Genomic DNA, 18182 nt, shown 5'->3' with positions numbered 1-18182 from the left:
TGGGATATCCTATAGGATGGCATATCACCAGGAAGCAGCAGCTAAAATGGATCTTCCAAAGACTTCAACATAAATTGGAATATTGGAAAATTTCCACTTGGCCACTTCATGTCAGGCTCAGAATAGTACAATCTATTGTAATGTCTTATGTTCAGTTCTTTTTGCCTTTGCTACATTGGTCCTCTAGAGATATTTCAGCCTTTATGTCTCAAGCTATGGAGCTGTTATGGAGGACAAAAACTGCTGTGAAAGCATTGAGACTGTTGAAGATGGAAATGGTGTGCTCTCCTAGGATGCATGGGGGACTTAATGTTCTCAATATCAGATATCATGTACTTGCAAGGAAGGCGACTATGCTCCATACTTTTTTCCGTCAACAACAGCCATGGATTTGTATGATAGCATCCATGTGTGTCAACATGAGGACATCTGCTTATGGCCATTGGACTACTGATCATTGGGAGGTTGTCATTGGGAGATTTGTAGGGAAGATTCCTGGCTGCCCTTTCTCTACTGCTCTGATACTTGACTGGAAACAAGTACTTTCCAAGGTCAAATGGGCTCCTGATAATCGCTCGGGGACAAACTCAATGAGGAAAGAAAGTATTCATTGGAGTGCCATCTTTGACATTCCACTTGCTTTACAGGAACCTGTTCGGGCATATAATCTCATGAAATTGGGAATTAGATACATCAATGATGTGGTAGATGATCAGGGCTATGTCTTATCTTTTCCTCAGGCCACTGCCTCCTATGCATTGGGAATGCATCATAGGTTGATATGGAAGAAAATTGCTGATCTCTTACATCCTTTTCTACCTATTCCTCCTGTGGCTGACACAGACATGCTTATGGATTGGCAATTGCACCCCTCTGCTACATGCTCTCATCCTATTCCTCTACCTGCTTTGACCTCCATCAAAGTCTACAAGCTTCTTCAGCCTGCCCCATGGATTCATCAATATGCTAATACTCTGTGGCATATCAAGCAGCCCCTCTCATGGTGGCGGAAGAATCTCCGAATATTAGGGAGGTGTAAAATGCCTTTGAAACAAAGACTTTTTCTTTGGAGATGCATGACCGGCACATTGTCAGTGGGAATCACACTTGCCAAACGTCACATTGCACCATCCACATGTTTACGGTGTCAGGCTCCTTCAGAGACTATCCCTCATTTGCTTTGGCACTGCCCGTCTTCTCGGAACCTCCTTGGGAGAACTTCAGATCATCTTCGCATCTGTTTTCCGAGTCACGGATTTGGGAAACATTTTTGGTTATTTGGCAGATTTATGAGGTCTTTATCTCAATACTCACTATTTCTCTCATGGGTGAGATATTGGGCTCTTTGGACAATCTGGAATGAGCATAATTTGGCATACTTGGGCCGCCAGATTCACAAGTCATATGAATCTTTCAGAGCCTCATTGCGGCAATCTTTATATGATGCCTGCCATGAGGGTGATATACATGCTTCTTGCATAGAGCTTTTCTTTTTATGCTTCTGATCTTTGGGATACCCTCCATTTTGGAGACTTCCCATCTTGTAAAGTTATGAGAATATAAATACAATGCACTGGATTTTACCAAAAAAAAAAGCATGTGTTGGGTGCAGCAAAGTATGATTTATGTTACATAATTGGGTATGCTACCTTAATATCTTATGGTGCATTATGTTTTTCTAATAATATCATGCAACAAAAATATTTTCTCTGGTCTGTATGTGTCTCCTAGCATTCTAACAGATCATGGATAATCTGGATAGAAGGGGTCATATTTGAAACAATTCTTAGCCAAAATCTTTTGATCTTATTATTGTTATATTTCTTGTTTACCATTAAAATACATTGCATATCATCTTAGCAAATTGAATTAATGACTTGTTGTGAAGGTATTCTTCAAATTTTATACATATATATATATACAATGTCAAATCCATGACTAAGCATCTACTATGGAGGAAAGTGATAGTTAGGGATTTATGGGAGTGGAGAGCTCTTGCACTCAAGGGGTTTGGGCATCCCAATTATTGCCAAAGGTTTATCCTTGCTCCAATATAACTATACAAGTATAGCACATGCATTAATCTTAAATTTTTTAATAACAATATTGCATTAATTAATTAACTAAAAATAATTTTAGAAAATTTTGGTATTTCTAGAGGATTCAAAGGGTTTCAATAATTTATCACAATATGCATGCCGTATGGAAGGTCATTGTGGTAGTGAAGTTTTCCCGAGGCTAGAGGTTGGTAAATGGGGCATTCTTAGCCTTGTGGTTGAAAACACGTGCAGATTGTTGTTGTTTTTCTTGTCATGGAGTTATGCCTAGAACCCTCTAGACCTTGTATTTTGTGCTTGCTTTTTTTCCAGTCCCATAGAGCCTAACGGGTCTCCTGCGGACATTAATTGAAGCGTTTCGTTTCATTTCATTTCATTTCTCTCTTTCGTCTCCTCTGCCTCTCTCTTTATTTCTCTTTTCTGGGAAAGAGGGGCATGGATTGGGAAGATTTGGAGTGGTCTTCAACATGACAATATGTACAGGTGCTGCCGCCTTTCTTCGGAGTATTTCTCTTGAAGCCGTAGGGGTGGGTGTGCAATTGGCAGCAGGGGCACATGAGATCCTACTCCATACTGAATCAGCTCTTGGTGCTGTAGCTCTGTCAAGCTCCCTTGCTACAGAGAGAGTGGAGATCTGGGACAATATTGGACAACCAGGAGGCTTACGTGAAGGTTTGCAACAGGTAAATTTGCACTCGAGCTCATGTACTCCTAGTTTTGGTGTGAGAAATATGGCCTCCATTATCTTATTATCACATTCATTGTTTAGAGGCACAAGACCTTTCCATTTGCAAATATGAGAGGACTTAATTAATATTGCATATGAATATTCAATGAACACACATTCCTGGTGATATGTATGCAGCTGCAGAGACAATGACAACTTAACTAAGCTTTTGTTTCATGCAAGGATAAGCCTGTCTTAATGATACACCCTTCAATTGCAGAGAGGGCGCTATCAGTGTATTATAACATCCTTCTTTTGCAGGGGAGATGCTAAAACATGCATATGAAAGTATTTATTTAGGTGAATCAATCACACATGAATTGGCAATGGGATGCACTGCCACAATGCTATCTAGTTAACCTTTTGATATGTTGACTTTTTAGTGCTGACCTTTAATAAAAGTTGAGACACTAACAAAGTTATGATTTCAACAATTTCTTCCATAGGATAAAATTTAAGCATCTTGTACGTTTAACTTATGCAAATTTCAGGCATGTGAAAGTCTTACTCGAGGACTTGAAAGGACAGCGTCCACTCTTATAGGGAACCCAGTGAAGGTTTATCAACGAGGAGCAGGTACGAGTTTTGCTGTTGCAAGTGCCCTGCGAGCTGTACCTGTAGCTGCACTTGCTCCAGCTTCTGCTGCTGCTGAAGCTGTCCATCGTGCCCTTCTTGGGGTGCGTAACAGGTAATATTAGATGGTGACTATGCTTGCAGTATGGATGTGTGATAATCTTTATCCTATTCTAAAGAGAGTCATTCTGTACATCGCCTAGAGGGTGTTGGTTCTGAGATATTTCTTACATGATCTTTCCAGTCTTGACCCTGAGCACCGGAGGGAGTCTGTGGAGAAACATTCAGTTCCACCTTTTGACTAATGTATGATATTTATCTCTTGTACAATTTGAAAGAAAGGTGTATGTGCCAAAGGTAGCCTATACGATTACTGGTTTGTGTATGCAGTCCTTACAGCGGCCAAGTGTTGCTTGTATCATTATCCGGGCTTGTATAAGCCTTGAGAGGTTGAAACAGTAAGCCAGAGGCTTTCATAGTTTTGAAGGTAAGAAGCATATGGACTCAGAAGCTTGATGTCAGTATTGCAGGGTTTTTTGTCATTTTCCTTTCTTATGCTTTTGATTTTGCAGGTGTACAGCTAATATGTAACACTCTGCATTGTTTTGACGTGCCATTGGAGGGAAGGTCTTCCATTACTGTAAAATTTCACTATACATGGATCCATTCTTTGAAAATATTTATTGCAAATGACAGTAAAAGTTACACACACACATACATATATAATTTTCCCCAACCATGAAAGCCAGGTTGTGGAGGAATTTTCAGCCGTGCTGTCATCATTCCTTGAGTGCTACTTCTGCATATATACTTCTGTGCACCAGGAGGACCTCTTGTTTCTCAAGTTTCATATTGTTTAACTACTCGGCAAGGGGGTTCAATGTCAGAAAATTGGTTGGCGAAAGATTTGTGCTGCATGCGACCACCAGCTGAGACCCCAGTTAGTATGGGAATTAGCCTGTGGATTCATTCCTAGTCCTATTGTGAACAGTGGGGCCTGCTTGATGGTAACTCCTATAATGAATGACACATGATCTGGGGTTGTGCTTAAATGCAATGCCTAGGTGCTGCTGTCAGTGGATTGTCAACCCACATTTAAGGACATCGACCGATTGTTGAAAGTCTCATGGGGGGCAGAATGGAGGAAGGCATTTGGGGATGACCCTGCAAGGAGACTTGTTCCTGGCACAGCAGGGCCTTGCAAGGATCGCCATGTGGCTTGCTCTCATGGGGTTCTGGATGTGGGCAGAAAGGAAGAATAAGGAGCCTCAAAAGATGGTCCTTCATCACAGTCTGTGAAGTTCTATATTAAAATGAATATGGGACTAGGAGGGAGATTCCATTGCGCTTCTGAAGGATTTTGTCGTCATAATGTGCCTGTGTAGCACATGATAACATGGTTCGATGATATGGTAGATAATGTGGCCACTGGTGATGTGGCACTACCATGTGTATTATTGATTTGGCACTTGGTGATTGCACAATGCTGATGTGGCACTAACCTAACCTTACTCTATGCAAACCTATCTACCATGTAGCATTGCTATGTGGCCCTAAGTCTCTGAAGAAGGTTTGCAGGAATGGAGAAGGTTGTCCATGTTGGGTGGTGGTTGTAAGATGAAGTTGATAATGAAAATGCCAGCTTTAAGGTCGTGTTGATTGAGGCCATCTTTCGTGGATTCTGGTCGCTTGTGTTTGTTGAGCTTGTTGCTATTGAAGCTTCTACATACATAGATACATACATGCAGGCAAGAAAAGGGGCATATAGAGTGGTCCATTCCAAATAATGATGCAATTATTGCACTTTAGATGGTCACATATAGTATTAATGAATTTAAAATTTGTTGGTTGTACTCTTTTTATGGGTTGAGATAAATATTCTATCGTTTTCACCCTTGCACAATGCATACGTGGGATTTTACCATATATTAAAGTATCAAGTAGGTATGATACTTTGTAAAGGTATACTAAAAATATTCATGTAATTTGGATACTATATTTATAGGCAGGCATGCATATTTCCTTGTTTTTTCCTTGTGTAGGGCGTACCTTTGAGGAACTACATAATGGTGGGATTCAACCATACATCAAAGTGTTTAGTGGGTATTATAATTTGAAGAGGTCTTAATTTGGGTTATTTTTATGTATTTGAAAAGTTATATGTCCAACAAATACTGTTTGTGTGAGTAGGCAAACATATTTATGCATTGCGCATACATGCAAAGAAATCCTCACTGATTGATCATAAACCATATGTCAAAGAGTCACATAAGTATGGAAATTTGAATAGGTGATAATTTTAATTGTTTATGTGCACTCAAAAGTTTGATATCATTTATGTACCATTGTGCATGCATATTTCCTTGTTTTTTTCCATATGTAGTGTGTGTGTGTGTGTGTGTGTGTGTGTGCAAGCAACTATGCATTGGTTGATTGTAAATCATAACGAGAAGTGTTAGTTTCTGCCCTTGCATAATGCATACATACAAGGAAATATGCAAAAATAGATCCTATGTCATACCAAAGTGTTGAAGGGGTATGATACTCTATGGAGGCGTTGATTGGATCAAATTTAATGTGCTCGCAAAGTTTTGTGTCAATTGGACAACATTCGTGTAGATAGGCCTTGTTTTTCCTATGCATCATGCGTACATTGTCAAATGGGTATGATAATTATGGAGGTGTTAACTTGAGTAAATATAATGTGAACTCAAAGTTTCACGTCAATTGGATATCATTTGTGTGAGCAAGAATGCATATTTGCTTCTTCTTTTCTCATGCATCATGCATAGAAATATGCATTGATGCACTTCTACTATACGTTGAATTGTTAAATGGATATGAAATTCTAGAGAGGGGTTGACTTAGGTTAGTTTCATGTTGGTTAGATATAGTTTGTGTAGGTGGACATGTATATTTCCTTGTTTTCGCCCATGCACAATGTTTGCATGTAAGGAAATACACATTGGTAGGTTTCTACAATACATCAAAGTGTTAGATGGTTATGAGAATCTCCCTTATATAGAAAGTTCTCACTTGGGAACGAAAAATTTAACTATCCCTTTAATCAAATTTCACAAAAGTATTTTCATGGTTTTATCACATGTAGAAATACCCTTATGAATTTACGCATGTTTGGAGATGCTTACAGATAACTATGCCGTTTTAAAATTTTTCTTAATTAACTCTCTAGATAATAGCTTCTAGATTTAAAATGTGGGCGACACAACCTTATTTTGTTACTAACCATCTATCAATTTAAATGTCTAAAATTGATGATTTAAGTGACTTTGAATAGGTGGAGATTATAACCTTCAAATTTCAAACTTTATTAGAAATTGCATTCCAAAAATATCAGTTAGGCTCTACAGTATGTGAGGTGTATTTTTATAAGTTTACTATTTGATGTAAGAGGGAGATATAATTATATAATTCTTCTAACGTCATAGTGTCTTCTTGTTAAAATGTGGTACTAGTCTTGTACACACAAACTCTCCATAAGGAAAAAAGGAACTTGTATTGGGATCTTGCACAATATGGTGAGTTTCAAAATGACTACATTTTTTATTTAAAAGGCCATAGTATAGTTGCCTCAAAAAATCCTTATGAGTTTCATTAGCACAAAATCGAACATGTAATTAGTTTGAAACATGCGAAACATGGATGAGTTTCAAGAGTATCATATTGACCAAATGGTCAATTTGAAAACCGTAATGATTTTTAAGAGCATCAGGTTAACCAAATGGTTGATTTGAAAACCTTGGAGAAGATGGTGAGCACAAGCTATAGTGGGAACCTTGCACAAGAGAGCGAGTGTCAATTTTTTCTTTCCAAATCTCCGTCTTTCTTCTTGAGCATCAAGTCAACCACATGGTTGATTTCAAAGGCCATCACACAACTACTTTCACAAAATCCTTATGACTTTCATGAGCATGAAATTGAACATTCAATTGATTTGGAAGATATGGAACATGGATGAGTTTCAAAAGTATCAAATTGTTCACATGGTTCACTTGAAAATCCTAATGCTGTTTTAGAGCATCAAATGGATTATGTGATCGAAAAACCTTGAAGAAGATTCTCAGCACATGTTGTAGTAGGGTCATTCCACAATATGATGGCTTTCAAAACCACCATGTGGTTGATTTATCCTTTCCAAATCCCTCCTCTTTTTGCTTGAGCATCAAATTGATCATGTGGTCGATTTCAAAATCCATATAAAATTGACTGTATCATTTAGTCACAAACTGTAGTGAGTTTGAAGAGCATAAAATTAACATGTGATCAATATGAAGGCCTTTTAAATAGACGGTGAGCATGAGTCTCTAAAGAAAGCTTGCATGGGTCCCAAAACAACCACGTGATTCATTCTTTCCCCATTCCCCCATTGGTTTTGTGACATGAGTTCAATCACGTGATTGATTTCAATGGCCTTTGTATAATTTTTCTTGCTTAAATCCTTACAAGTTTCCAAATCATAAACACGTGGTCAATTTGAACACATCAATGAGTCTCAAGAGCATTGAATGAATCCTCGGGGGGTTCACCTCACAAATTTTAGTGTACCACATGCATTCAAAAGGAGGGGTAATTTGATTCAACTTTCGGGAAAATTTTAACAGAATTACAATAACAAGAGGGGGTTTTTAATTCAATTTTAGAAAAAAACCCATTAATTCATAAATACATAGGGGTGATTTTATAATAGGAAAATTTTTAGCTAAGGGGTTTTTAAAATAATCCTTGAACACATGTGATACATGGGGTTGCTTAGTAGTGCACCCCCCGAATTAAATCATTGGTTAATTTGAAAATCTTGCCATGATAAAATGGTAAGCACAAGTTGTATAGGGGCCTTACAAAAGATGGCAAGTTTTAAAACCATTATGTTGTAAATTGTTCCTTCTCAATGATCCTCCTGCTTTGTTTATCATATCATTAAATCAACCATGAGGATGATTCTAGATAGAGAGATAAATACCATGGATGAACTGGACGTGTTGTACCTTTCCATATGGAGGTGCACCTATCTATATGCAATTGTATGATTGATTTGGAAGGTTTTCAATAGGATATTTAAAGTCTGTATATGATCTTTTGAACATGTTTTCCACACACTCAGTTATTTTTCATTTGGCATCACATTGACTACCCATGTTTAAATTGATCAAGATAATTCATGTGCTTCAAATTGACCACATACCTTTAAGACACATTATGGTCCACGTATCCATCCAAATAACCTATTCTATCCTTAAGAGCTTCAAGTCAACACATGTGATCAATTTTGAAGGGATATTGAAGGATTGTGGATATTTCAACATGTATAAAACAAGCCAATCCAAAATACATACATACATACATACATATATATGTATATATATGTATATGTATATGTGTATATATATATATATATATATATATATATATATATATATATATATATATATATATATATATATATATATATATATACACATATACATATACATATATATACATATATATGTATGTATGTATGTATGTATGTATGTATATATAAACTTTTATTTATATACTTTACATTGGCTTTCTTGTTTGGAGGGTTTTGAATCTTAATATTGAAAACAACTAACACATTTGTATATAACAATACACTATGTAAAACCTTGATTTTAGGGTAAAATATGGACCCCGTTATCTCCAATGATGAAGAAAAAAGTGCATGAAGAAAAATTGTGAGACTCACAACACTCAAAAAATTCCAAAAACCATATATTTTAGTCTATTGGAAGAAGATCATGGAAATATTTTAGTTACTTGGTAACTATGGTGCGAATAAGAGTATGGAGCAAAAAAACATCTAGTTTCTCCATTTATATTATTGAGATTATATGTGCACCCACCCGATAAGAGATACATCATACATGCATTGCGGGTCTCCTAATGAAGATGGGTCCAGAGAAGACAACCCCTAGATACATGTATGATGAAACTATCTCAATAGGAGACCCATAAAACATGAACTGCTCCTGGTGCATGACGGCGCGAGATGTGTTGAAGATCAAAACCTTAGTTTTACCTAGGTTGACCTTCAAATCATGAGACTCAAAAAAGGACTGTAATGTGTCAAGGTGTCTCTGGAGCCCCTCTATTGAGGAGGACATAAGGTCCACATCATATGCATATAGCAATATTGTGTTATGATCACACCGATACCTAGCCTATCGTGCTGCTCTAGTTCCTCAACACTCCACAAATCAGCTGACCTAAGAATCAAGCATTGATGCATAAATCTTGGACATGACATGTCCAATCATAATGGTCCTATAATTCTCCAGGCTCATGGGATCCCCTGCCTTGTGGATGGGTGAAATAGTGTTAATGGTCCAGGTGCGTGGAAACCCCAAACAAACATCTTCATTGAAAAGCTTTGCTAAGATTAGGGCTAGGAGGTTAATCCCATATGCGATGAACTCAGTGCATAATCCCTCACGATCCTTCGCTTGGCCATTGTGAAGTTTCATTAATGTGTCCTTCACTCCCCCATTAGTGAAGAGGGTACATGAAGTGGGGCATGGCAAATATGAGAGGTCAAGGACTGGTTGGTTTGGGATGCCGTATAGTGTGTGTGCATAACTATACTAGACCTGAGTGTCAGTGAATGGTGAGGGGGACCGTCCCTCACCAGACCTGAGTGTCAATGAGTGGTGAGGGGGACCGTCCCTCAAGAAATCTCCGCCAAAAGTTAGAGTTTTTACTAAGCAAAATGTTTAGTAGTTCCTCCTCGTTTCGATGAACAAAATCTAGTTTCTTTCTACATAGTAGTCGATGATACTCGCGTAGCGTCTCTGGTATGCTCGAAAGACTGTTTTTGCTTTCGAATCTAAGATGATGATGTAAATCCTTACACTCATCATCGTACCAACTATTACACGGTACGGTCCCAGGTGTTGGTGGAGCGAGTGGTTTGAGGGAAAGCGTGGAGGGTAGCTTCATGTAGTGAGCAAGTGACTAGGGCAGCGCGGTCCTCTAATAGAGATATGAAGTCAATATAATTGAGAAGTATGTATAGATGGCCTGAGTAAATAGGTGAGTGATGGCAGTTAAAGCGTATATCATGATAGGTGGAGTAAGAAATCAGTGGGGTGGATGGTGCTGTGCGACGGCGGGGAGTGGAAATGCTAAAGAATAGGTAGGTATGGTTAGCCCCTAGAGGAAGAGTTGCTACTGTAAAATCAGTGAGGTGAGATGTGAAGGCAGGGGATCCCATGATGTAATTAGCAACGCTAGAACCTCCCCCATGTGGAAAGCATGTGAGACCACCTGAGGTAGGCCATCTGTCAAGACCATTATAAATAATGAGATCATGCATCTTGCCAAGGTCCAGTAGGGCCTGCCCATAAGATGTGACTAGATCTCGTCTATCAGCCAAAACTTGTAGTATACCTGCATCCTCAAGGTCAATGTTTGGTAGTAGAATGGAATCATCCCTGAAGTTGAGGAGTGGTACCTGACATGCCCCTGTCCTCACGTTGAAGTCTCCAACTAGGAGGACTTCTCTGCGGCTCAAGAAGTCAACAATGGACTGATATACCGATGCAATTTGAGTCTCATAGACCTCGCCTCCCTATGTAGGAGGGGGGTGGATGCCTGTAAGGAGTCATCAATATTGTACCACTACCCACTGCCCCTCCTTGCGGCCTAATCCCATTGTTGTAGCAACAGGGAGCGCCTCTCCTCAACCTAAAGTGGGGTGAGGTCCTCATTTATGGAAATTGTTGGCTGGTCTTCTAGGGCTGACCTATGCCGCCGTAAAGCCAAAAGTTGTGCCTGAGCATCATGGAACCGTATGATCAGGGAGGACTGCTCTCGGTTGGAGTTTCTCCCCACTCTTCATGCCCTCTCTATCCTATGCTCAGCGACCCTTAGAGTAGTGGTCTCACGAAGGCCGTTGAATCTATCATCGGTGTAGCCTCAGTGCGTGGGATCCCACGTACTTTGATATTGAGAGCCTTACTGGCTCTCTGCTATTGCTTCATGAGGGTAGCCAAAATAGTTGCCCTTGCAGGTTCCTGTTTGGCCACATCAACCCATCTAGACGTCTGCTCAATTGCAGATTGCATGCTTGCAATCTGTGCCTCAACAATTGGAGTGCTCCTCGGGAATGGCGGTGACCTCCTGTTGGAGTTGCGAGATGTCCTGCCTGAGTCCCTGAATGAGATTAGCCTAGTCTCATATAGCCCGAGCCTGCTCGTATATATGACGCGCCCCTGATACTGGGTGAAGCAGACCTGCTCCTGTGCAAAGTGTGTCAGCTCCATCTCGTGCTCAAGGATACTGTGTGCCTCCATTAGCAAGTTCTCCCAAGGCTCTGATGGATCAATTCGTCCATGTCCTAGGTGAAATTGGAAGGGTCGTGGCATAAAAGTGTGAGGATGAGGCCGGAGGCTAGGTGGTGACTGGGCGAGTTGGGTACAATATGGAGATGATAGTGTCATGGATGAGGCAATCCCTACGGGATGTGGGAGCATAGGCTGATTGAGAGGCAAAGGGGAGAGAAAGGTCAAGGCCTAATGTGGAGTAGTGTATGACACCTCCATGAGAGAGCTCTAATGGGAGAGGAAGGGAGGGAAGCAGCTGACGTCATGGGTATGGGTTGTCACTGGCATTGGTTTTAGCTATAGCTGGGGATGTAGAGGCTGTATCTGGACCTGAAGCTAAAACTAAGGATGAAGTGGAAGCTGAAGCTGAATGTGAGGATGTAGCGCGGATTGAAATTGTAACTGAAAGCTTTGCTGTCAACCCCACTTCGGTTGTAGCGCGTGTTCACATCCTCAAGTTTCAATTGTGTTGGTTTCTTTTTTTTGTGGTTGTCATCTTTCTTGGCTTTTTTCATCTCTTTTTTTCCTTTTCCTATTTCTTTGGACTGATTTGTCTCCTTGGTGCAGGTCCTAATGCACGACCAGGAGCGACGGGAGCATAAGCTCCTTGCCAAGCGGGTGGGGTTGCACGTGGAGAAGGCTGGCAGGGGTGGCTAGGAGAGCGGTTATAGGGGGGCTACAAGGTGGGTGGCGGATGGAGGTGCTGATGTGAGCGAAGGGCTACAGCGGTGGAGGAATTTGGAGGGAGGAGCTGCAAGGGCAAAGAGCTGCAGCAACAGGTAGAAGGTAGTAGCGGGCCGGGGGGCTACACAGGTAGGCACAGCATGGGTAGGAGGGCAGACCCAGCGAGCTGCAGCATGTGGGGGGGATGCACAGTGGGCAAAAGGCATAGCAAGTAGGGCAGGAGGGTGGATCAAGTGAGCAGGGCGGGCGGGGAGTGGAGGCACAACAGGAGGGGGCTCAGTGGGAGAGGCTTGGCGAGTGAAGTGGGAGGTGCAGGAGCAGGGTAGGAGGTGCAAGGGTAGAGCGGGAGGTGCAGGGGTAGAGCAGGAGGTACATGAGTGGGAGCTATAGGAGAGAGAGAGAGAGAGAGAGAGAGAGAGATTGCAAATGTGTGTGTTTATGAGTGTGCGATTGTGAGATTGTAGGGGAGCAAAAAGCCTGAGAGGTCAGGCAAGGGTGGAAAGAGTATGGGCAGGCAGAAAATTATAAGGGAGAATTGGGTAGGAAAAGAGGTTGTACAGGAGAATCAAAAGCAAAGCAGGGATGAGAGGTTGGAAGAACAGAGATAGTAGAGGGTAAGAGAAGTGAAGTGAGGATGAAGAGATGGAGGAGAGGTAAACAATGGGGAGAAGTATGCTAAAAGCTCAAGTATGAATGTTTTTCATATGTTGAATGGCAAATAGATCACATACAAAAGACAAAAATAAGAGGAAATGTTGAGGCCAATATTGAAGATAATATTTCAGATCATGATGTTTCTATTGCTAATATTCATGTTGATAAGAGTAAGTGTGAAGAGAATGTCATTATTTAGCAATTATTACCATCAAGGATGAGGATTCCATTTCAAACAATCAATTTGTTTTGATGTGATCAGTCCAAATGTTTTGACATCAGTCCCAAACAATCAAGGAGATGTTTCTTACAATGAAGCATCTATTTCCAATATTCAAAACAGTTCAAGGTCTGAAAATTGTGATGATGTAAAAGCATTGGTGAATGGACTACATAGATGGTCTAGATTCAGAAGAATGAAGAACAGAAAAGCAAAGACAAGAAGTTAGATGAAAGTAAGGCTGAAGACCAACTATTTAATGATGAGAAGAATGTGTTTATGAGTTTTCTTATTTCTCTTGAGGATGATCGTATTAACGATCTACTTCCAGAACGTGATGAGAACTCAAAGGGTCCATTTGAATAAAAAGAAATGCAACCAACGATGACGACGATATCAAAAACTCATATTTCATATTGCAAGGTACAATTAAATTCAGCTCAACTATTAGGTGAACAAAAAGATGTAGATAATGTTCCGAATGAATCACTCTTTGAGGTGCTTTCACAAGGATAATTTCCACATTTGATGAATGATACATCAAAAATGTTTTTTGATGCTTTGATTGAGTTTGATGATGAATACTTTGATGCAAATGATGATGAAATCAGATATTGGCTTATGTTCAAATCAAATAGTTCTACATATTTGGGAAGATGCAAGTGCAAAAGCACAATCAAAAGAAATTGAGAAACAAATACAACAACAAAAATAAATATAAACAATGATGATGATGATGATGTTTATGAAATGCAAAGGATGAAAAATGAGGGTAACTAAAGGAGCATAAAACGAAGCTAGAAGAGCGCAAAAATAGCCAAGAGAACGCAAATGACTTCAGTAATCACCTCTACGTCATACCAATTTTTTTTTTGAAACTTGGCGTATGATCAAGGTCAAAATATAAAGAAAATCACAGCTTGGTAGAGTGATTAAAAACAATAAAAGGTTCATGAAATAGTCCAAAAGTATGTCCTACAATAAACAACAGTCTAGCTATGTTTTAAGTAGTTTGAGAGTCGGATGCAATCCGATAGATAGATTGTCAATTTGATTTTAGTAATAGGAAGTTCCTTAAATCTAAATTATTAAAAGAGTTTATTTTTTGTGTTCTTAAATTCATAATAGGGTGTTCATATAGTTGGCATTATTCCAAATGAAAGTTAGACAATCTAAATGTGGCAGAATCTAGACCAAAGTCAAATTTTAGTCAAGAAATCAATCCGATTCGGACTTTAGAATTCCAATGTTTGATCAATGTCAAATTCATATATTTTAAAGACAAATGAAGGATTTCTTTAAGGATTCTACACCGACATATGTTGTGGATGCTGGAGCTTCAGCGACATATTCCAATTTGCTTAATCGGAGGAATATGTCCATTCTGTGCTAGTGGAATGTGAACATACTTATTCATGCATGGTTTTACATATTTATTTTGTATGACTAGCATGAGAATAGCATGCACTGTAATAAATTTGACACCTTGGACGCTTGAGTTGGTTCGAGTTCAACATTTTTGTATACAAAAATTCTACCCACCAGGTGTGCTAGGTGAAAGAGGATAACTAAGAACCTAGATTAAGGTTAGTGGATGCACATCATAAGGATATATTCACACCAATGGGGAATGTGAAGAGACATGTGTGTGGACCCTTGGGGTTCTAACTTCCCATAATTGACCCTTAATTGTCCTATCTTGATATGTTCACTCATTCAAATCACGTAGGCTAAGAGAGGATGTTCATATCAATGTCCTCCATTAGCATTTTTGAGTTGCTACAGTTCTCGATAGTTTCTGACACTGCTTGGTAGATTATGATTCTTGTTATGTTCTTCTATTTCTGATGTGTTCTTCAAAATTCGACTTGATACAAAGTTTCTTCATTACATCATCTTTCAGAAATGTTTTGGGATTGTGTGATTGGAAAGATTTGCTTTTTGGTTTGAAGTGTTTTGATTTTGTCAGTCAAAATTTTATTGTTTCTGTTGTAAGGCTACTTTGACGTGCAACAATTTTGTAGATGACTTGAAGTCAATATGGTGTACCAAGGAATTAGCAAGTCCAAGCCCAATGATAGCACATGACCTTCTAGTTGTGTTTGATCATATTTGTTTTGGAATCTTCATTTTGCTCACCAAATACAACTTTTCAAAGTCATTCTTGCATGAGGCAAAGCTACATTTTCACTTTCCACGGAAGGAAACCACTTCTAGAAAAAATTTCAATCATAGTTATGTGAGAAGATAGACATGATAGTGCCATAGCTTCTTGTTTTATTACAAAGCCATTAATAAAGATTGAACCTTATCTTTATTACCATGTGGCAAAACTCAAGAAACATTAGCCAAAAAGGATCCCTACACACTACATTGTCTAGAGAAGAGATACATAGCATAGCAAATACTTTGACTTCCAAATCTCAGCATACGATGAAGAAGGTTAACAATAGGAGGTACCCAATAGGATTCATTTGATGTTAGATACATAGCTTCATCCAACAAAATACGAATTCCGTAGTCCTCTTAGCAAGGGAATATATATTATTGTGATTGGACATGGTGGAAATGGCATGACATTGATCATTAACGATCTTAGCTGTGTCTATTGAAAAATAATTAGGCCCTTCTCCTTTGCATCAAAGTGATAAGATTGCACTACTCACCGCCTATCTTGTAGGTGCAATCTCAGCTTCTTTCTTTAGTACTAGAAGAAAAAGCAAGAGAGAAATCATAGGATCGATGCTCAAACGTAATGTTCCTTTCAAGGATAAGACACGAATGCAAAATGTCTTGGCACTGTTTTGATTACCTGTGCTGATACTATCCTTGAAATGGCAACATATGCTTGCCCATTACAAAGTTAATAGCAAAACCAAAAGGGCCATTCTCCTCAAGAGAAGCTATAAAAATGGGATTGTTACAGTAGCATCCAAACATAACTGTGCTAGGAAAAAACTATGACCAACAACAAACTTGACAACCAATATTAAAAAACTAAGAAAGGGAGAAGTAGACCATGTGAAACAACTCACGGGCTGAGGATAAAAGCTAGAACAAGCAGCTCAAGATCACTACAAATGGCAAGAAGAAAAAGAGCAACTTGGAGCTTTGATACCAATTGTTGGATCATGGTGGAGGATCACGTGTGAGAGACAACATACACATGGCAAGAATCAAAGGCAATGTAATAAATGTATATTGCTTGATGTTAAAGTAAGGTGCATCTGTAGGCTAGGCAAGCCTTATCTTTAGCACTCAAACACCTCATAGATGAGGTCACACAAGAATCAATCAATATCTATTGAAAAAGTTATGGAGGACTTTAGGCACCCATATAAGAGGAAAAAGAACTATGGTTTGAAATAACTAAAGGAAGAATGCTTGGTTCTAGAAGAACAAAAGTTTTATTCTAGAGGAATGTGGAAGAAGATGTTGGTTACACTCAAATCCAAAAAGGATAAGATTCATGGGGCTCCAAGAGATGGCAAGCCCAAGCCCATATGGTGCCATGATGTTAAGTAGAAGTTGGTGAAGGAGTTAAAGAAAAATCCCAACAAGCACAAACAAAAACGTAAAGTAACCACCACAAGCTTTGATATTCTAATCCCACTTATGTATAGGAAGGCATAGATTTCTTCTGAATTTTCTAGTAATTTTACTACTAATGTGGATCTTTTATTTCAATAGACACACTTGTTAGACCTCATGAATCATGTTCCATATGTTGATCTTGCTAGCGATGATCTCACCGATTCCATGTGTTGTACTAGGAGATCCACAAAAAAACACTTTAACTCATCAAAAATCACTAAATCTACATGAGGGAACCATATTCTAGGTCTGTTTGTCTAGAACCTCAAGAGTTTCTTATAAGGAGCTCAATTTGTACAAAAAACTTTGGAAATTTTTTTATTTATAGAAACCTGAAGTCAACTAGAGCCAACAGTTCAACCCCAACATGAGGAGCTTAGTAAGGGAACAACCAAGTTGCCCAATAACTCATGGTTCTTCACCCATTCGAAGATTGTCTTGGGACTACCAAAGGGCTTACAAGTGACAACCAACTTGAACACATTGTCACATGCACCTTCAATTTGGTAAAGTACTTGGATAAATTCAGTAGCCTGAGGAGATGGGCCTAATTCACTCTTGTCAAGCCGTATTTATTGCTTTGCCTTATATATAGTGGGTAGCTTGCAAGTGAGCTCATATCTTGAATTTAGATCGTACATGGGAATTGGACCTTGACAAGCGATAGCATGCAATTTGAAGAGTCTATGAGATTTTCTACAAGCATGGAACCCACATAAGACCCCAAGGGGACCCCCACAACCCACTTAATCCACATAAGACCCCAAGGGGACCCCCACAACCCACTAAATCCACTATCGGTCTAATCGACTGAGTCACTAAAATGTTGGGGATGACAACAAAAGGGGTTGATACTAGGGCCACTACTACACCTGCCATGTGGCTAGAGTTGGTTAGTACCTTTGTGGTTAGGTAGGACCTTGTGGAAACTACCTTTATCGAAGAGCATTTAGAGCATACATGCATGGTTTAAGGCTTTAAGAACCCCATCGGCATAGCTTTGAGTCCCCATGACACGTTAAAAAAAACACAACATTTTTGGCATCATTGCCAAGGATGTTTACATGTTTCTTTAATTATAATTCCTTCTTGCATCACTACCCATTGGCTTGCCTTTGAAAGAGGGTAGGTCTTTAAGTTGTAGGGTTAAATAGAGAAAGAGATGAGGTTCAAAGGATTTATAGGCATGACATTGAGCTAGGATCGTACATAGAGAAGGGTAGTATAGTTGCTAAACCTTTAGGAGATCCAACATGAAAGAAACAATAAAGTAGATTAGATAGAGTAGGAGAAAGAGGGGAAAATGGATA

The 18182-nt window shown here is 39.3% G+C and overlaps 1 protein-coding gene across 1 annotated transcript in view; it reads left to right on the top strand.

Moving 5' to 3' along the window:
- The window catches only part of LOC147887631 (autophagy-related protein 2-like), a 35860-nt gene extending 30881 nt beyond the window's left edge, over positions 1-4979 (top strand). Inside the window, exons 11-15 of the mRNA XM_087393077.1 lie at positions 2541-2740; positions 3276-3472; positions 3602-3663; positions 3748-3844; positions 3930-4979. Of these exons, the coding sequence (XP_087249203.1) occupies positions 2541-2740; positions 3276-3472; positions 3602-3662 (458 nt within the window). The 3' untranslated portion in view covers position 3663; positions 3748-3844; positions 3930-4979. The remainder of the gene's footprint in view (positions 1-2540; positions 2741-3275; positions 3473-3601; positions 3664-3747; positions 3845-3929) is intronic.
- Positions 4980-18182: the final 13203 nt, after the last annotated feature.

This window comes from Dipteris shenzhenensis, chromosome 22, assembly GCF_047967505.1.
Source record: "Dipteris shenzhenensis isolate YYH24624 ecotype China chromosome 22, Dip_SZ_1.0, whole genome shotgun sequence".
Classification (NCBI taxonomy): domain Eukaryota; kingdom Viridiplantae; phylum Streptophyta; class Polypodiopsida; order Gleicheniales; family Dipteridaceae; genus Dipteris; species Dipteris shenzhenensis.
Note: the sequence above shows the minus strand (reverse complement) of the source record. Positions and strands in the feature narration are given on the sequence as shown.